At 35.8% G+C, this 21,414-nt stretch overlaps 1 protein-coding gene across 6 annotated transcripts in view; it reads right to left on the reverse strand.

Annotated features, from left to right (window-relative positions):
* Positions 1 to 7,390: 7,390 nt before the first annotated feature.
* The window catches only part of ERBB4 (erb-b2 receptor tyrosine kinase 4), a 1,171,871-nt gene continuing 1,157,847 nt past the window's right edge, over positions 7,391 to 21,414 (reverse strand). For 3 of the 6 annotated variants that reach the window (XM_055379529.2, XM_019022668.4, XM_019022669.4), the window contains 3 exons: positions 20,360 to 20,407; positions 19,268 to 19,565; positions 7,391 to 16,472 (listed from right to left, as the gene is read on the reverse strand). In XM_055379529.2, the coding sequence (XP_055235504.1) occupies positions 16,027 to 16,472; positions 19,268 to 19,565; positions 20,360 to 20,407 (792 nt within the window). In that variant the 3' untranslated portion in view covers positions 7,391 to 16,026. The remainder of the gene's footprint in view (positions 16,473 to 19,267; positions 19,566 to 20,359; positions 20,408 to 21,414) is intronic. The other 3 variants (XM_019022670.4, XM_019022671.4, XM_055379530.2) reach the window with 1 other exon arrangement.

Raw genomic sequence — 21,414 nt, forward strand, 5'->3', positions numbered from 1 at the left:
CAGTTACCATGGTCAGTTGCACAGCAGGATGCACCTACATGACCAGTCCTCCATAAAACCCTTGGATCCTGAGACTTGAGTAGGCTTTTCTGGCAGAGACACTTTACATGCATCTCTGCTGCTCCCAGGTGTAGGAAGAAGCATGTCCTGTGTGATCGTAGAAAGGGAAGGACTTAGAAACTGGCATCTGACTTCACTGAACCCTTTTTAATGCTGTATTAGTCTGTTCTCACACTGCTATAACTAACTGAAACTGAGTAATTTATGAAGAACAGAGGTTTAAGTGACTCACAGTTCCACATGTTATACAGAAACCATGGTGAGGAGGCCTTAGGGAACTTACAATAAGAGAGAGAGTGAGCGCATGTGAAGAAGGAAGTGCCACACACCTTCAAACAACCAGATCTCCTGAGAACTCACTCACTATTACAAGAACAGCAAGGGGGAGTCCACCCCCATGATTCAGTCACCTCCCACCAGGCCCTTCCCCCGACACATGGGGATTACAATTGTAGATGAGATTTGGGTGGGAACTCAGAGCCAAACCATATCAACTGCATATCTTTGTTTTTTCCTGTTGTTCTTGCTCCTTTGCATAATAAAACTTAGCTGTTGAATATAACCTGTTATTGAGTCTTGTGAGCTTTTCTGATGAATCAGAAAACAAGGGTGGTAGTCAGACCCCCCAAAACAAAAGCTCTCAATTTCACCCACAACTCCCAGAACACTCAGTCTGTGTTGCCAGTTTTGTTCTATACCAAGAAAGCATTTGATGTTTGTCTGGAATTCATCTGTTTAGCAGTCTTGCTGAGCTGAATCTAAGCGGCTCACCCCATTGGCCTTGTCTCCATCTGGGCTTGTAAGTTTGCACTTCTACACCCTCAGCAAAGGACCTCACTGAGACATTTGTGAAGCTGAAATCTACGATAGTGAACTAGATAGCAAAATAAATACTGGTGAGATTTCCGTTCTGAATACCAGAGAGAATGCCAGAGAGGGGCCCAAGTAGGAGACTGTGAACCTGGTGGCTGCAGAGAAAATGAACAGAAAGAAGCCAGAGTGCATAGGTTCCCAGCAGCTGCTTTGGTTATTTTGGTCCTTTGGTGTCAATCAAATGGGGACAATTATTTGTGAGGTACAGTCTCTGATGCTCACTTTCACTCACCTAGTGGCTTCTCATACCTGAAGAGTTATTAATTGACCCGTCACATTTGTTTCTGGCTCTACATACTTTGTTCCTTCATCTTTTCTTCCTGGAAAACCATTTTAGGTCATTCATCATTTGTTAAACCCCTCTGAGTTGTTGAGAATTTTATGTGTTAATCTTTACATATAAGGCTGCTGTGGAAATATAACATTTTAGCTATTGCTATGAATCTATCTACTAGAAAATCAACAGCTTTCATTTCTGTGTTTGTCTTTTGCACACAGGCCATTCTCAAGTCTCCTGTCTAGGACCACATCTGTAGTTGAAAGAATAGATGACATTTCCCACATATTTAGATTTCTGGGAGTTTCTTGAAATGGGATGATAACAGTGGGTGACTGAACAGTGCAGTTTTGTTTTGTGGACTCTTGGAATTTGAAATCTATGGATCAGATTATAATAATGGCCTTTCACTGTAAAAATACTGAATTTGATCAATAATAATAATTTTTAAAATATACTTAATACTTTTTAAAAAAACTAAATTTTTTAAAAAAGAAAACCAACCACTCTAACATGATTTAAAAAGAGATTCTTTAAGCACATGATTTCATTTGGAACTATTTTATTTTAATTTGTTTTAATATTTTCAGTTGAGCTACCATTCTCATTCCAAGTAATTTTAAATTGGCTTCATCTTAATCCTCTGGTTGATACTACTAGACTTTATCATCCAATATTTTCTCTTCTTTATTTGCCTCAAAAGTCAGGCTACACTGGGCACAGTGGCTCACACCTGTAATCCCAGTAATTTGGGAGGTCATGGTGGGAGGATCACTCAAGACTAGGATTTTGAGATCAGCCTGAGCAACATATCTACAAAAATGAACAACAAAAAAAAAACAGGCACAGTGGTGTGGGCCTGTAGTCCCAGCTGCTTGGGAGGCTGAGGCAGAAAGATTGCTTGAGGCCAGGAGTTTGAGGCTGCAGTGAGCTGTGATCAAGATACTGCACCCCAGCCTGGGTGACAAAGGGAGACCTTGTCTTTAGAAAAAATAAGTCAAGCTGAGCATCATCTATATTAGGCAAGAAACTGAAGAGTACCTGATTAGCGCTTTGTTATCTATTCTTTGACAACAATAGCAGGACTGCTGCTAAATTTAGTGAGAAATCTAGTTCACACCAGAGATCAACGTTAAAATCTTTTCTGCAATGTCTCTTTTATTCTCTGAAAGAAAGATGTCAATATTTTTCATTATATAATTTTTCAATCTATAGAGTTTGAATTTAGCTCATAAAATTAGATAACACGGGGGAAAAATTGTATTTATCACATAATAGTAAAATTGACACTTCTGAGTATTGGAGAATGAAATGCCTTAGGATGATCACTGCTTGATCTGTCATTCACTGTGAGTTAGGGAAAATCTAGCATAAACCAGCGTGAGGCCAATCTATTTTTGTAGAATGTTAAGCAATTATATTCCTATTGTTAACTGTAAAATCCTTTTAAAATTGCTCTACAAAGTAGTACATTATATCTAATACATTGAATATTAAAATGCTCTTTTACTAGAATTATGGCAATAAGCATAACTTTATTATTAATATAAAGATTTTTTAAAAATATCTTTTGTTTGTTTTCCAAATAATGTATAGATGGTCATTCTCCTTCCTCCCCAGACATGTCCTTCCCCACCCCTGAAACTCCAGAGAACAAGTTACTAAGCACCAAGAGTTTGAAAAAAGGAATGAGCCAAGATATAAAGTAAGTGTGGGCTGATGGGGCCCGGAGAGGCAAATGACCAGAAACTCAACACGCGAGAGCTCCTAGCAATCAGGCAAATGACACATTGTGCAAGATAGGAGATAGAAAGTGTCTAAACTGAATAATGGGAAAAATGCCTACTAAGGCCCTACTAAAGAACCAGTAGGAGAGTATAGGTCTATTCAGAAAGGCAGTATAGCCAAGAGCCAGTTGGATCTTGGTTGGAATTCTAGCCGTAGAACCTCCCAGCTGTGTAACATTGGTTAAGTAGCTTAATACTTCTATATTTCAGTTACTTTCACTGAAAAGGAGGAACCATGACAGTTTGTGACATAATATTTTTTAAGTGCTGTCTTGATCCACTTTTGAGGTCATGGCTAAAAACTCAATGCCCCTTCATTGGCAGTTTGCTAAGCCCATGTTCTAACCCCTTCCACCTTATAAGGCTCTAACATGCTTAGTTACAAAACATACCCTCAACTGCCAGAAGCCCAGGTGCCAAACATTTAAGGATGGTCCCTTCTTCCTTGGGTCTGCAGATTATTCAGAATGATCAATAGCAAGCTTTCGAAACCTAACTAACTCTACCTGGCTTGCCATACATAAACTGTCTCCCTTGCTATTACAATTTTCCCCAGTTGCATCCCACTGTGTTGCCCTGCATGGCAGTCTCCTCTCTTTCGGAGCTGTAAGTAATAAAGAGTTCTGGCCCCTACCTATTCAGGGGTCATTTTACTGTGCCCCATCGTCATCAGAATGAGTTAGTGCATGCAACTTGTTTAGTATACTGCCTAGTACATAGCTGTTTTGCTGTACCCTCATGATTCTTTTACTCATGAGGAGTTCCTCTTCAGGCTACAAGATAGGAAACTGCCAAGGCACCATGGGAAGAACTAGAGAAAAGAAACGACAATATTTTCACTTTTAAATTCACTATTTAAAAAAATAGTGATAAGATAGAACCCACTCTTCACAATACTCCTCTTTCCCCACCAATCCCACTTTTCAACTTAAAAAGCTCCTCTGGTCTGGGGAAGGAGAATGAGGATAAAGAGGAAAATGACAGATTCTGATGAGTGTCTATGAGCATACAATTTACTTCTGCAACCTTCCCTAGGTTAAGTTAGGGAATGCAAACTATTTCCCACTTTCTGCAGGAACCTTGAAAAGTAGCCTGACAGAGTTTCACTTCCCCTTGAATTGGAAGTAGTCGGGTTGATAGAGAGTCATAGTAGCAAGACCAAGTTTTCAGAGACCAAAAGTCATGTAAGCAAGAGTATTTTACTGTTTCTTCTAGAAATGTTCAGAGGTTTTCAGGAGCACCTGAGGACCATGGTCACAGCAGGGGCATATGAGAGCGGAATGTGCATTATACCAAATGGTCAGGTACCAGATGGGAATCTCAAAGGGAGACAGAGGAAAACGGTGATAATTATCAATAAACAGAGCTATTGTGTATATCCTAACAGATGTCATCATCAGATATTGGCCAAGGACTAGGCATTTCACTCTGTTGTCATAATGCTACATCAGCTTGTGTCAGACAAATTTATGCTCCCTCAATATATATGTGCTCCCACAGCTCCCTTGAACTTGGGCACCTGGTGACTAGTTTCAACCAGTGGCCTCTGAGCAGGAGTGATATGTCACTTCTAGGCTGTGCCAGTGAAAAGTCCCTGTTTGTGCCTCCAACATTCTTCTCTCTGTTACGATGATTATGGAGGTAACATGTAGAAATTGATGAGCCACAAGATGAAGTAGTCTGGTCTCCTAAGACATCATTTGGAAGAAACCTGTCAAACTCACAGCCAAATTAAGCTTTTATATTATAAGCCAATAATATTTCAGAGTTAGGTTACCATCACCGTAGAAACTTGTAAATACTTAGTACTAAAGGCCCTAGAATGTAGAGGCCACCTCAGAGATGAAGTGATGAGGAAAAACCCTCAATTGGTTGAATATACTCTAAATTGATTCTGAAAAATCCTTATTTGCTTATGTTTTCTATATATGTGTATGTTTTCCTCTTCTGAATGAACTGGAAATTTGGGAAAGGTGCTAAGTTTTGTGACCCAAAAACTATACATTTATTGCATGTCTGAGTTTAACTGTGTGAGGAAGAAAACCACAGCCATTACATAATTATTAATATTATAATGTGATTGCAATGTAGCACAAGAAATAAAGTATTTTGATGTCAAGCAAGTTTGTGTCCCAGCTGTACCAATTTTTGTGTGGCTTTGAACAGGTTTTTTAATCTTTCTAAAATTTCACTTTCCTCATTTATGAAAAGAGGAAAATAATAGTACCTAACTAGTAAGGTTGTGGTGAACTTTAAGATACAGTGCATACACAGGTTCTTATCAGAAAGCCAGCGTGCGGCAAGCATCCAATCGGTGTCTACTATTATCTTAATGTTGTTGTCATGATGGCTATAAATCCACACAAATATAATAGTTCCGTACTAAGTAATAGCAGGGTGATTCTATAAATCCATAAATACATGAACAAAGATGATATAGAAAAGATGACACTTAAGATAACTGAATTGAGGCGTTAAGATCTGATCAGGATACTTTGTGCTGTGTATATGCCTCTTGCAATAGAAGTCAGTGGGCAGCTAATGGGATAAGTCTTTAATGCCTGGAAGCTTTGTTTTTCTGTTTCTAAAAGAGGCAGAAAACTGATTATATTATTTTTTAGAGCTCTCTACTTGTCTTGGAAAGATAAGTAAGTAGAAACAGGTCAAATATTTTGCAAGATGGGTATTTGTCTTTTGAAAACCTGTGGGTAACCTACAAGAGCAGTATTCCAATATTCATTCACATGTCTCCTGTGTACCATTTGATTTACAGTCTCCTGATTGCTATCTTGTGGTGAATTGTTCTGTTTATAGCTTCAAAATTGCTATCTGGGTGACAGTCTTCTGTTTCTAATCTTAAGATGGTTGTCTAGTGGCTTTGCTCCCTATGGCTTATCATGCAGCTTGATAACACTGTGGAGGGAAATACAATTAGCTAACTACGCACCTGCTCAGTTTATAGTTTTATGAGTCCATCTTGTAGTATGATATACATTATGGGGCTTGTGATAGAAGTTCTTGAAAATAGAGATTTTGTATGAAGTTCTGCAATATATCAATATATCTTTAAATATTTTACATCTCTTTATATGTTCTGTATATGTATGTCTACTACATCTCTCTATATATTCTGTATATGTATATATATGGCTGCATATATGTGTCTCCCCATAGGGGCTTTTTAAATTAAGCAATTGTGAATTCAGGATTTTAAGACTATAAAGCAGTAGAGAGTAGCTAGAGTCAGAATTGTGACATTCATTTTAGCCTTGTTAGAAGCTCTTCTATACCTCTTTATATACCTCACAGCTTTTCTATAATTTCTTTCTCTCATCATCGTCATTTTAAATGAAGCTTTGACATTGGATCAGGATCAAATTCTACATTGTGAGTATTTTAGAAGTTTCCAGTGACCACTTAGCCTATAATAAACTCTAGAAAATTTACCAACTTATTTATAAATTAGGCATTTTATGTGAAGTTTCTCCTCTATTAACACTAATATATGCAATAACACTGTTAGAGATAAGTGTAGTTATCTGCAATATTCTCTGATATATGTAGGGGAGAAGTGGGTGCCTTACCAAGCAGATTTATAACACCTTGGGCAAGGCACACCATCAGTAGGCTCTCCACATGGTGGTTGTTTTGTTGTTGTTTCAGTTATTTTACTTGTGATTATGTTGCACTTATCTTTCTAGAATGAAAGAAACCTCATCCTCCATTATAGATAAGTTGCTCCCAGGTAGTTTGAGGATGTGGAATAAGGTTTTTAGTTGCATCAGAAGAGCGGTTGTCAAGGAACTAATGAAAGACCATTGAAGGTCTTGACCTTCATCAGTGTGTCAGCTTTATGCATGCTTTCATCAGAAGGTGGTTACTCCTTATCAGAGGAAGAAAGAAAAGTGGTAACTAATTAAAGAAAGATATTTAAGTCAGAATATGCAGCTTTGAGAGTGAGTACCATCACTTACTAATGGTTGTATGATTCTAGTTTACACTTGTTATTTCAGTTTTATTTTCCTTATATGGGTGACTGGGATTATTCTAATAATACGTACCTCAAAAGGGTGTAGTGAGCCAAATGAACCAACATATGAATAATTTTATAAAGCACTATGTAATTAGTAAGTAGTATAACTGCTATAAGCTAGCATGGTGCCACTGGAAATTTCAATTGTACCTTAAAACATTAGGAACACAAGTTGTTTCTCCTCCTTTCTCAGTTTATGGTTGTTTAAAATGCATAGTGCCTTGACATATCTTACCCTGAACACTATGAAATCACAATGATTTCAGATGAAAGGGCCATAATATATAAGGGAGGGTATGTGTGCAGGTCCATGCAAATAGCAGGTGTTATTAACAAGATCTTTGAAGCTCCACAATTGAACAGGTTTAAGAAAATTTACTTCAATATATTATGCTGAAAATATATTTTTTGTCCACTGACTCAGTCAACATTCTATACAGTCAAATAACCACAGTAGTTTCAAAGAATAACAGAATCTCTAATCAGAAGTTATTGGAATTTTGAAATTCTTACACTTTGGAGGCATGGAGTAATAAATGATGTTTAAAATCAAAAAGGTATATAATAAGAAAATGTTGAGAGAGGATCTTGTTCATGTCACCAATGTCTCTGAAGTCACTCTCACACTGTTATGTGGGCTTGTCATAAGTCACTAGTCAGTTGATTGACTATTTAAGGTCTCGTTCTCCCTCCCCCACCTCAAGGACAGTAGTAACATCTGATATTCTTTATAGCCAAGGATTGCCAGGATCCATTTTATAAACTGCAATGAGGGCAGAAAAAAAAAGTGTATACAAATATTAATGTCGTTTGGATGCAACCTACAAAATATTTTATATATTTTTTTATTCTCAGAGAAACAAACCAACCAGAGTTAATTAAGCATAGCCTGCACAGATGAGTAAGTCTGTACAAATCAATGGGCATATGCAGTGGATGGTAAAAACATATGGAACATATCACATCCCAAACACCAAAGAGTTGTGAGGAATAATTAATGAGCTGCATAAATATGGGCAAAATAAGCCCATTTTTATATCTTCACATTATTAAACCTAGAACAAATCTTCCTCTCTGCTAGTTGGTTTATCTAATAACAAATTTCTGACACAAAAGAGAACGTTTGTTTCATATTTTATTGAATTTCATTTATATTAAATTAAAAATATATTTCTGACAGATTCATGTAACAAAAAGGCAGAACAGTTTTCAAATTGTTCAGCTGGGATGATCAGTATGGAATGAGGCAAAGCAGTTCGCATTCTATAATTGCCTTGTACAGGTACAATTGTTTCCCAAGAGCCAAAAGAGGATCCTTGAGAACTAACTGAAAAGCCTAATTACATAAATGTAAAATACTGTTTCTCCCTCATTCTCAAATAACAACAGGAATGAGGGAAAGGAAGGAGGATGGGTAAAAGGTTGGAGGAGAAGAAAGAATAAGAGAAAGTATACTAAAAATATGCCTAACATTAAAAAAGTTAGTATGTGTTAGGTGCATGATCCTTCATCAATAACATAGAAAAAAATCAAAATAACATTACATCACACACAATTGGCATATCCTATTGTGTAAGCGAGTGCAGAGGTTGAACACATCACAATAGTGCTGAACACAGAATCACAAGTAATGTCAAAGTGATAACTTCCAACCAAAAAAGAAACAATCACAAGCCAATTACTTATATACAAATCAACCCTAAAGACAATTATGTTCCAAATAAAGATGTCCACAAAAGAAAATCAAAGCAACATTATACTTATTTACAAATGCAACTAGCCATGTCTTTAACAAGCTATAAAAATACTATTCACATTTTCAAACATACAGTAGTATTTTTTGTTTGTTTATTTCAAAAAGGCAGCTAACTTTGAATGCAGGGATTTAAATAAAACATTGATGGCTTACCAGCAAGGTATTTTTGCACCCCAATCCTTTGAAGATACTTCACAAGAGAGAGGGCTTGTTTTCTGCTTACAGGTTAAGAAAATAAGGAAGTGAGTACAAATGTATATACCTTAAGCCTCTGCCTTTTCAGTAAAGTGACTCCCTCTCTCACCCAAACTGATGTCAGTAAATTACTTTGATGCATGTATAAGATGAATGTTTGAGAGTAGATTTAAGACAACTTTTTTTGTGCTATGAATTGTCTTCCACATTGATCTCATTTTCATTTGATCTTCTTGTAATGGTGCTCAAGAAAGAGATGAACTAGTCATACACCGTGGGAAAATGCGGTTTCAGCATGCAGCCACGCAATCCCTGGTGCTCTCAACATGAGAAGGAGACACACCAGCCAGGGAGACAGGCATTCAAAGTTAGCTGCCCTCACACAGCTGCTCCGTTTAATAATCGACCCATTTAACAGCAGTACCAGTTTATGCTACATATTTCAAAGTACCTTACTTTAAAAGAACACCTTACATATCTACATTTAGAAAATAACTTTCGTAGTTGATTACTGGAGTAATCCCAAAAGGGTTCTTGGAGTGCTATGGTTGTAGTCCCCTCACTCCCCCCTCCCAGCCCCTGAGAGATCCAGAAATATACAGGAAAATGACTCTCACATTAAGGGAAAAGGACAACTCCCAATTAACTAAAAAATCTGGAAATGACATTTGAAAACCAGATTCATGTCAATATATAGGAGGTATGATTTGCTTTCCTTCACAAAGGCTATAGGCCTGGGGGAAATATCTACGCATTAGGGATAAAAATAGCAGTAAAGGCAAAGTGGTTTGGACAAGTTAGACTATTGCCTACAGGTATGAATCTTTGTTTTCCTATATTTGTATATTTGCACAAATATAACCACTTCTCATGATATAGGGAAAGCTCACTAGAGCATGAAAAGAAAAATGTCCATAAAGAGCAAAAGTAGGTAAAGGATGGCATTCTATTAAACAACATGGATTTTCATTAACATGAACTGTACTCATTATGTATTTGTTAGATGGATGAATGATCCAAAAAAGAATTGCAGGTGGTTATCAAAGCTGAATAGCCTTTACCTTTATGATAATAAGATTCCTCATTTGGGAGAAAAAAATTTACAGCAGCTACAAAATATTTACGATTAGGAACAAAATAAGATGAATAAAGCAAATAAGTTAATTTACTGGCAAAAATAACTTCTCGGTTATATGTACAGCTTTTATGTAAAGATTAAATCGAAGTTCTACCAAGTGTATGTGGACATATGTGAGTTTCAAGGTTCATCACAGGGCTAACTCGTCTCAAATTCCTATAGGGAAGGACACAGAGAATTGATCTTCATGGGAAACCATAATTTTAATGGCTTAAATATTCTCTATGCAGTAGTTTGATAGTTCACTTAAACAGTGTCCAAATTGCTAGAATCTCTTATGAAAAAATCAGGCATTCGAGGGCAAAGATGAAGTCAGTGTTTCACAAAGTGGGGTGTAGGATCTCAGAGATCCACTATGGCTTAAGAAAGGAACAGGACAGCATTGGGGGACTACTTTGAACCAGGGTGGTAGAAAGGGAAGAGAGCAGTGCCAGTTGTGTCAATGGGCAAAAAAGGGAAGGATTCTATTTGCCTCTAAAGGTCAGAGAGAAATACGTTTTTCTTTGATTCCTAACAAGGTAATCACTTACTTGCAAAGCTGACTGTCAAAGAGTATTTTCCAGAGGAAGCATATGAATACCCCCGTGAAATTGGGGCTTAGAGTCATTTTAGCTCGTGACTATAGAAGCATTTACTTCTGCCCAAAATGTCACCTGGCCAGGAATTAGATGAGGCAGGGTCCTGCAAAAGTGACAGATCCTACATTTTTGGACCTCTACAAAATCAGTGAGACTTGAACCGAGTATCTGAAATTTCTATTATTTTAGAGAGACTTTTAATGAAAAGAAAAAAGCAGCTCACACTGCTAAAAGATATTCGCCCACACAAACACAAGGGCCCCTCGCCCGACACAATGCCCACAACAGCTTCTTGTTTCCAACTGCAGAGAGAACTCAGATCTCTGGGATCAGAAAAATTTTATTAATTCTACCCAGAAGTAGAAAAACTGGCCCCATTGTAATATCAGTAATAATGAGGTCTCCACTGATAATGATCTTTTAAAATTATACCTGATCTCATCTGTATAATATTTGTTCTTAAGCAAATAGCAACCAGGGGATACCAATCTGCATTTATATGTTTACATGGGGCAAGGCTGTCCTTCAAACTGATACACACCAAAGTCCACGTACACAGAGGCACAGTAAGATCTTCTGCCCACAGTATATACAGTAGAAGTTAATTTATCTGTTTCTTTTTTTTTTTTTAACAACTAGAAGCTGATGTTGTAGGATCAGCTCTAGGATCCTCTGCCCACAGTATACAGTAGAAGTTAATTTATCTGTTTTTTTTTAACAACTAGAAGCTGATGCACCTGGATTTCTCATTTGCCCTATAACAATCATCATTCTAATAACTAAAGTCCAAAAGAATGTCAATGCAGTAGTTTGAAACGCTTGGTTTAGCATTTATTTATCAGAAAAATTGTGATTCTTTGTTGTCATTTTTGGAGGCAAGAGGGCATAGTGAGAAAAGAAAGGACATATCACCAATTAACTGTATTTTGTTTGTTTGCTAAATGACACCACTCCTTTTTTTTTTGTCTCTGCATAAGGTAATAGAACATTTACATTTTCTTTACTTCATCTTGAAGACTCTTACTTAGTCATATGTAACATGTTTGCCTATTAAATTCTGCAAGGTGGTGTTTATTTAAAAAAATAAATAAATACAATTTTCTTTACATTTAAAAAGCGATAAAGGAATAAGAGAATGAGAAAAAATTGTTCACTGTAATGCTTTAAAGCAAGTTTTCCCAAGTGGAACCATATATGCCTACTTTCAGCTAAACCCAACAAACAACAATTTTAAATGGCAAACTTATCTTTTTACTATGCAAAATCCATCCTACATTTTTATATCCTGCATTTAACTTTGTTACATTATACTTGTGGTTAGTTTTCTAGTTTGATTTATTTAATAATATTAAAATCATTTAACATCTGATAACCTAACTAAATCTACATCTTATAGCATTATCGTGGTTCTGTCCAGTTATATACATGCTTTCATGATCACCTTTTCTATTACCTTATGAACTACATATACTAGTTAAATTATCAACAATTATAGATGGATGAATAATTCCAGTTTTGAAATAAAGGTTAGATAGCTTGAGAAAAACTTGTATTTACATCCTTCCCTGTCAGGCTTAAACAATTTTAATTTTCTTTTCATTTTTGATACTTCAAGAAGCACATTAATAGTCCTTCCAACTTCATCTAGCAGCAGAGCCTCACACAGTCCTTTTCTTGATTTTTCCTTAGCATTGTAAATATGCACAATCTTCATGCCATGTCTTTCCTTTAGAAGGTATTAGCTCACACACTATAACACTTAGAACACTATTCCTTCTCTTAAATTAGATATTCAGTCCTTCTCCCTAATCTACAAAAAAGAATCACTTGATTTTAGTTTGTGTGTTTTAATAGAAATTTGAGTTTTGCGTTGTTGTTCATGCTATTTTAAGAATGTTACTGGAGAAAGGATTCTCATCCTAAGCTGTGCTACTAATACTATGCAGAAAACGAAGAGCTGCTTGGTAGTCTAACACCTTTTGTGGTGCAGATGCTTTGTGGTTCTGGATCTACCCTAGATCAGAGGCCATCTTTCCTCACCTGTTTACCACTTTCTTTAGGCAATCATTTAACTGCAAAATTTTTCCATACCTGAAAATAGGATTGCCCAAAATAGGTATAATCTACAAAGTTGGGTGATTTAAAAAATATACTCCGTGTAATTTTAATACTAATTTGTCTCAGATTTACAGAATTGATTCTGCAAATTTCAATTGCTACAACTGGCCTCTGGAATCTGATATCCCCCAAAGCACTTTGAAGACTTTAACTGACATTTTAAAATTCTACCCTACTGGGCTAAATAAATTATTCTCTGGAAGGAATGAAACTTTTTTTCTCCCTCTTATACATGCTGAAATATGTTTTCCCAGGGGGGACAAAAATAAAACAAAAAACGCTCAAACAACTGAAGTCAATTATATACTACAGAAATCATTCAAATGAATTATAAAGTGGTGTTATTATAAAGCATCTGGGTCATTCTGGATTATTCCTACATGCGTCTCTAGGTATTACCCAACATGTAAAACTCTTGTGTTCTTAGGAGGAAAGAGACATTCACTAAATACATTTCTGTTACCTTAACAGTTAAAAGTTTGTTTTAACTATTTATTTTTTCCTTCTCCAAAATGAGTGATTCTGCTTTCTATAGCCCAGTAGAAACCATATGCATATTGTAAATCAGAAAAAAAAAATCAAGGTATAGTATCCAAAAAGAGGGCTGTGATGACTCGATGCAGATTTATTTAGAAAGGGAGGCTTATATTCAATTTTTCATAAGTACTGATATGAGATCCCTTTTCCTAGAGACTTCTCTGAATGGATAGGAGAGCCCTGAGCTATTAGATTGTGGCCCCTGAATCACTCTGTGTCTTTAACCCTGAAAAGTTTGAGGGTGAACTTCACTAGAAGGAATCTCACAAACCCTTCCCCTGCTCTACCATACTTTTTCAGCTTGCCTCACTTCTTATAGCTTAGAAAAAAACCAACTGCAATGTCGGACCACCATCTGCTTTTGGTTTAATGGTGAAGTTAGACTCTAGATAGGCTAATTAGTCAGTGATGCAATATTCTCCTAGGCCAGTTTATGTTTGAATAATATTATTGAAATTATCCTGTTTGTCAACATCAACAATTTGAAGGATGTTTAACTTATATCCCAAACGAGTTTAAAGGAGATATCTTACAGTACAACTGATTATATGACAGCTATTCACAAAAGAGACTATGCAGTCTGATTCTTTGAATGCATAGAAAAATTAAAATGTCATTTTAATTGAATCTCCTAGATCATAGAATTTTGAAGTTGAGGATGATATTCCATTTATCTGAGTGTTCCCCACAAAACATGGTGCTTTTAGTAGACACAGATAAAGGAGGTTTGGATGGATGGATGGATGGATTTACTTGTTCAGAATAGGAAGAAACACAAATTTCTTTGGATTTTTTTTCTCTAAACTTTCTCTGCCTTAATAGATATTTTTACTCTAATTAATTAATCTTATACTATTGACTCTAATTTGGTCCCAATATTTTAACATTAGACAGAAATATTTTTAAAAAATCTAAATGACTTGGGGTAGAATTTTCAGAAAAGGGCGACTTATATCTAAGTTTCCTAATTATTGATGTGAGGCCCCCTTTACTTGGAGACTCATCTCTGTCATTTGTTCTCATCCTTCATCTCATCAGGTATTCTTTCAAAATGATACATAATAATGATGGTTCTAGTACTCGATGCAGTATATGAAGAAAGGGAATTATATAAAGTATCAAAAGATTAGTGTGTTGGATAATAAAATAATTGCATGAGAAGATTTTTCACATTTATTTACAACTTTTGACCCAAGGACCTATCCATAAGCTTTGAATGTTTGTGTCTTTCTTTTTATTATACCAATTTATGTGCAAAGAGTTACCTTCTACTTCATATAAATAGTCTCATACTAGAAATTCCATGGAATTCAAGCCAATCCTTACTCGCATTCCTTCTTACGAAGTATACGAACTGAACAAATTTCCTTGCGTAGCAAAGGTGACATATGAAGATAATGTGCTGGCCTCTCATCATAGTCCCTGGATACCGTTGCAAGGTTCCTAATTTGCTTGGTTTGGCATTTCCACAGTCTTTATCTTAGCTCTTTTTTAAAAAATGTACTTAAATTAGTTAATTTGCTGGTTGCTTCCATATTGCTTGATTCAAAATCCAAAATGGAGTTCAGAAAAAGAACAAATAACATTACAGCTTAAGTGCAAACTACATTTCTGAGTATCTGCCAGGTAGACATACCCAATCCAGTGTGTTTCTTCCAGTTCAACAGATTCCCTCATTGGGCCACCCCTGAAAGTATCAGTAGTTTTCTTGAACCACACAGAACTGTCTCTTAGTTTCCCTTCTAGTCTTCAGACAACCAATGGCCTATCAAGTAGTGTCATTTATGGAGAAAAAAAAAATGTTGAAAAATGTAAAGGATGAGGGTGAAGATAATTTGATAGCATGAAAAATATTAGCCTCCCTTTCTTATTTTAAAGATTGTATACTTAAAGTAGTGGCCATTTCACTATATGAAAATATTTCTTGCTTAAATTCTGTGAAGAAGCTTTGATGCAAACATCTTTGCAATTAGAAATTAAAGCCAAAAATAGGGGAGCAAATATAAAGGAATTGGTCAGAGCCGAACAAAATGAAAAAAACCAAAAAGTCTTGAAAACATAATTACTAGTTATAACTTTGATGGAGATTTTTAAATTATGAAAGTTGAGTTGGCCATTCTTACTTGCTAGGACAGAAACTGTTGGGGAAAGAAACTGGATTCTCAATTTCAGACACTATCATATGTTATAGAAAATGTTATTCTTTTGTTCTAATGGAAACTTTATTATGATTTCCAGGGATGCTAAATATGCACACATCAGTTCCTGCAGATAGGAACAGATAGCATGGGTGTTTCAACCATCTGCTTTTTAAAAAAAAGAAGAGGAAGAAAGAAACAAAGAAAGAAAAAGAAAAAGAAAAAAAGTGACAGCTAGTTTGATAGTAGGCAGCATTGCCTTACGTTTTCTGGTCCTTCTCTAGCTGTTTCTTTCTCCTGACCAACCCATGCAGAGAAATGAAGAAACATTGTGGTTCCTCCTATCTTTCTCTTTCAGTCTTTCCCTCTAATGTTCAAGTTAGGTAAGCACATAACTATCATTGCATCTCTATATCTTCCACTGGGAAGTGTCAAAACTACTGGCCTTGGGGTAGAAGGAAGATCACCAGAGAAAGAGAGGGGGGGTGGGGAAATTGGAGCAGGTGTGTCTCTCCACCTAAAAACCACAACTGAGCTTACACCACAGTATTCCGGTGTCTGTAAGGTGGAGGCGGCAGCACAGTGCCTGGCTTCAGGGAGAACTCAGAGAGGTATTCAGGATTCTCTGCCACAATAGGCCGGATCCGCCCATTCTGTTTATAAAAATATTTTGTGCTGTACTCCTGCAGGTAGTCTGGGTGCTGAAGGGTGCTCCGAGGTGGCAGGCTGTGGTTCCAGTAGTCAGGGTTGTCAAACGCTTTCTTGGCCTTCTCTGGCATTGACAGTATGTTGTTCTTCAGGTACTCAGCTTTTCCCAAGGTGTTGGCAAAGGTGTTGAGGTACAGTGGCTCGTTCACATACTCATCCTCGGCCTTGGGTGGACCATTGGATGCATTGTGATATTCGGGATTATCCAATGCTTGAAGGTCTCCATTTTTTCTCCGAGAAACAAAAGGGTTCTCCTCCACTGGATTCAGGTATTCTAAAGGAATAAAAAAAATCAGCTAACCTCTAGTTTCTGGAAAATATTAATCAGACCAAGGTTATACATAATGTGGTTAGCTTCTTTGTCTAGAACAAAAAAACCCACAGATTTGTTTTCATGATTTCTCACAACAAGTATTTGTGGATCACCATTGTCTTATGAAAAAAAGAGTAAGTGGGTCAAAAATGTTTATAATAAAACAAGAAGCCAATGAGGCCAGAATCGGAATTTCTATCTCCTAAATTTTTCTTTCTTTCTAATTGCATTTGTCTCTTCTGCAATATGGGGCTGGTTGTTTCAATGTTTTTGTTTTCTAAAAGTTATTTATATTAGGAAATAAGACTACCTATTAGGATTAGTCTTTAAATATACAGACAACTTAATTTCTATAAAGGATATTGAAAAAACAAGAATCTATAGCTGAGTTCCATGCCAAGATGAATAGATGGAGTGAAGAAATCATGTTTTTTAGTCTCTATGGTTTGCTATGATTCCTATACTGGTAACAAGGATTTAATTGGAGATGCTTCTGAAAAAGGTTTCACACATGGAAAAGAAAGCATCAAAGGAAAAAAATTCAACTAAAAAAGCAAATCTAACAGATAGCTAACATGCCTCTAGTTGACCTGCTTGACATTACATATACTTCTACTTAATAGTGAAGTATAATTATAATATTTCCATTGACCAATCATAATCACAAAGTAGCAAACTATCAACTTGAATCATATAAAATAAAATAAATTTTGTATATTGAAACCAGTCAATTAGTGCCTGTTTTGTACGGATCAATCTAATAAATCCATCTAGTATAGGTATTGGCCTAAAAGGTGCTAATAATTATCACCATTCTCCTGAAGCTTAATTCTACATCTATGTCTATAATATAGACTGCACATGGACATATACACGCATATATTGTAGGTCCTCTAACAGTCCTCTCTTTTACTATATACACAAAGCCCTAAGCTATTCCTATTTTGAATTCAAGGCATGAAGAGGGCACAATTCTTTGTTGAGAGGCCATTCTGAAACAAACTTTCTATCTTTTATCCTTAGCCCAATAAGTAGAGAGAAGAATCCTATTAAGCCAGGATTATTTTTCTCCAAATATATATATACAGAATAGGTAAGTATTTAGCATCATTTATTCAACTTAAAGGGCAGTAATGAATATCCCACTATCATATATAGGCCTTTACAAGACACTATCATTTCATCCTCCCAATTCTGTGAAAAAGAAGTACAAGACTTATTTTTCCAGCTTTGTAGACAGAAAAATGAGATTAAATGATGTGTGCAGGATACAATTAGTGTTGGGATAGAATTCAGGTCTTCTAACTCCTCTTGCATAATCTTCTTATTCTACTGCACTGTTTTTTATTATTGCCTCTGCAGGAGTTGGGTGAACTTTATGCTTAGTAACAAGTTTTAATTTGACAAGTGTATGAAAACATTTATAAGGAATGCAGAATTTGGTCTCTCTTACCAGATTCCTTAAACTTCTTAATTGAAGGAATAGGAATGTCTATACTAAAATTCTGTACTCTCTGAGTACGAGGTTAGACTATAGCAACCTTTTATAGAAATGGAGCTTAGTGTTCAGAGATAAAATCTGAGAATACAGTGTGACTCTATAGGGTGACTTGCTTTTCTCTTAACCTTACATTACCTTTCCTCAATGCAATCTACTTATATATTGTCCTAATGCAAACTTATATAGCTGTCCAATAACTTTACGGTTGGAGTGAAAATCTCCCCAGAAAAGATTCTTCTTTGGGGTGAATCTGCCAAGTCTTCACAACATCTACATTTGTGTCATTACTAGGCTACTATGAACATGCAAACTCTTCATTACATTTTTATATGTATAAAAGTTTTATATATGTAAAAGTTTTATCTAGACAGATATATTTTAAAAGGTTATTTACAATTAGGGATCTCTAAATTTTACTTTAAAGGAGAGAACACAACCATATAACAGGCCCTTCTCAGAGTCTTAAAATGTAGTTTGCTGTTGACACTAAAGACGGCGAGAGACATGATCATCATTTTTTAATAACAATCATCTATCTTCTCTGTTGTGATACTGTTAGCATAGAAGAAGAAAGGCTGTTTTGTTGCAAAATTGAAGCATTATTTGATTTGGGTGCTTAACATTTCTACTACTAACTTTACAAAATTATTGTTATGCTTTGTAAAACCACAAATTATTATTTTCAAATCTTGGTGGTATGCTTGTAAGTATATACAGGGTCAAACCTTTAATTTTTGAAAAATGTCGTATAAAAACATAATATTTTCCTATAATAATAAACTAGGTTGTTTAAATGTCATCATTTAAATGAGTCAAACAAATCTTTTATTGGTGCCATCAAAAGCATCAGGCACTTTTGCCAACAATACCAGTCTTTATGATCTCCGCAATTAAGTCCAATAAAGCTATGGTCCTGATACTTTGTAGTATGCTACTTCATTCAAATATTTCAACAAAATATGTTTAGAATAGTGCTTCTCAAGACTGATTGCTGTATGCAGATAGCCTGGGGATCTTGTTAAAAATCCAGATTCCTATTCAGACGGGGCCTGCCTGAGATTCTGATTTATATAAATAATAATAAATAATGTGGATGCTGCTGATTCAGGGACCATACTACAAGTAGCAGTAGGCTAGGCCTTTACTGGATCACAAATGTGCTGGTCAGCTATCTGGCAATTTCTATTCTGTACTTTGTTTATCTTGATGGAAGTGAACTTCCAATGGCGATCATTTCTGAATAATCAGTTCATACCTTGTTTGGGTTTGTCTCGCATAGGAGTCATGTAACCTTCCTCATCCAGCTCTCCTCGTGGGCTCCGTTCTGGGGCAAACACGGTGGGGTCAGCACTGTACCTCTGGGTGCTACTGTCCTCTTGGACATGGGGTACCACTGGCTTGCGTAGGGTGCCATTACAGCAGGAGTCATCAAAAATCTCAGCAGTAGCACCCTGTGCCACAGGAGCTTCTGGAATTGTGCTAGTTGGGGCTCTGTAGGGCACAGACACTCCTTGTTCAGCAGCAAAACCTCCGTCTCGGTATACAAACTGGTTCTGTTAATAAGAGAAACATATGTGGAGAGAAGGTGTTGTTAGAAATAGTTTAAAAATGAATGTTAATAGCCACAAGGATATCAAAGCCAGTCTTTCAGAGAATAGTCATAGTATTTATTGGGTTTTTTTTCCCTAGTGGCTAATGGAGTTACAAACTATAAACACCTAAAATTTCCACTTTTCTTAAAAGATAAATCATCAGAAAATAATTTTGAAATACACATTCTAGTTTTATTAACCAACTGAAACATATTCTAATAAAAAGTATTTGATGCCCTTTTCCCACAAGTGCCTATATTTAATACAAATTTCAAAGTGAATTTTTATGATAAATGCAAGTGTCATTAATTATAGACAGTTGTCATTAAGAATAGAAGTACATGGATATATTTTGAATAATCCTATGTCTTTATTGCCTTTGAAAATTCTGTGGTTATTATGAATTTGAGGCTCTAGTACCTAACTAGAGGATCATCACTATAATTCTGACTTTTTAGTACATGACCAATAATCAGGGAAGTAAAGATCACATCCACATCCAGAAGCATAATTTATGTGCCCAGGTCAATCCTTCAGATAAAAATTGAAAGCTACTGTTGATGCATGATATCTCAATTTTGGATTATCAACTAAGATAAAAACACATCTACAAAGGCAGCTACACGATGTACACCAAATTCTTAACTCACTGTTGGCAAAGGCAAAATGAGGAAATTATGCAGAGACGAGAGAGGAAACATGGTAAGCAAAGACCGAAAATCCTAAAAGATGAAGGTTGATTGTGAAATACTTACTCCTGACATGGGGGTGTAGGCAGGAGGAGGGCTGTGTCCAATTTCACTCTAATAGGAAAGAAAAATGGAATGATGGATATAATAAGAGGCAATATGAATGAAAAAATTAAAAAAAGAAACGAAAAAGAAAAGCCACATGAGTCGTATGAACCAAAGGGGAAAAAGTGCACAACAGTGAAGCTTCCTAAGCAGCACAATTGTATGCATTCTGACCATAAGCAAGCTTATTTATATGTTTTGAGGAAAATAAATATTTTAATTCAATCCCTGAAAAGGAAAATTGTACAGAAAAAGCAAAATTTTTCAATGGATTAGAAAAGTAAATAATAAACATTCTTCTGATTAACCCTAGAGGAAAGGAAAAAGTAGTAAATGAACTATAGCTGTAAATGGGAAACAGTTTCCTTCTTTACATGTCAAAAGATTGAAATGGCCATATTGTCTGCTGTTATTTTTTCTCTTAGAATAAATGTTTCTGGAAGGAGATAGCAGGAGATTTCGATTTGCCTGGAATAATTTTTGCTATCAAGCTACATTTATTTTTCACCACTTCAGCAAAGGGTAAACTCCTTAGTCTCTCCTGATTAAAAGGTATATGCTATTTTATCTTCAGTCTCACATTTTTTTTGTTTTTTTTTAAGTTAAGAAAGAGAAGAAAATTTGGAAAATCAATTCCTTTCCTGAAAACATGCTTTAGATTCCCCTTATGTATTTATAATGAGTCAAAATCAGATTTCAGTTAAAGAAACAACAACAAAAATACATCTGTATTTTTATAGCTTAATGCTCCATCCTATGGGCTAACTGAAAGAGGATATAAAAATATAATAAAATATGAAGGACAGTGTTCCTTAGGGTAAGGAAAAGGAGTTGTATGATACTAATTCTGTTTCTTAATACAAAAATACATTAAACACATTTTTTGAGAACCTACTGTCTATGTGCCAGGCACTTTTCTAGGCACAGGGATAATGCAAAACACAGACCCAAATCGCTTGATTTTATGAAGCTTATATTCTCTGCAATCCAGCTTTAAGTAAACAGAGATGACTAAA

Source organism: Gorilla gorilla, chromosome 11, assembly GCF_029281585.2.
Source record: "Gorilla gorilla gorilla isolate KB3781 chromosome 11, NHGRI_mGorGor1-v2.1_pri, whole genome shotgun sequence".
In the NCBI taxonomy this organism is placed as follows: Eukaryota; Metazoa; Chordata; class Mammalia; order Primates; family Hominidae; genus Gorilla; species Gorilla gorilla.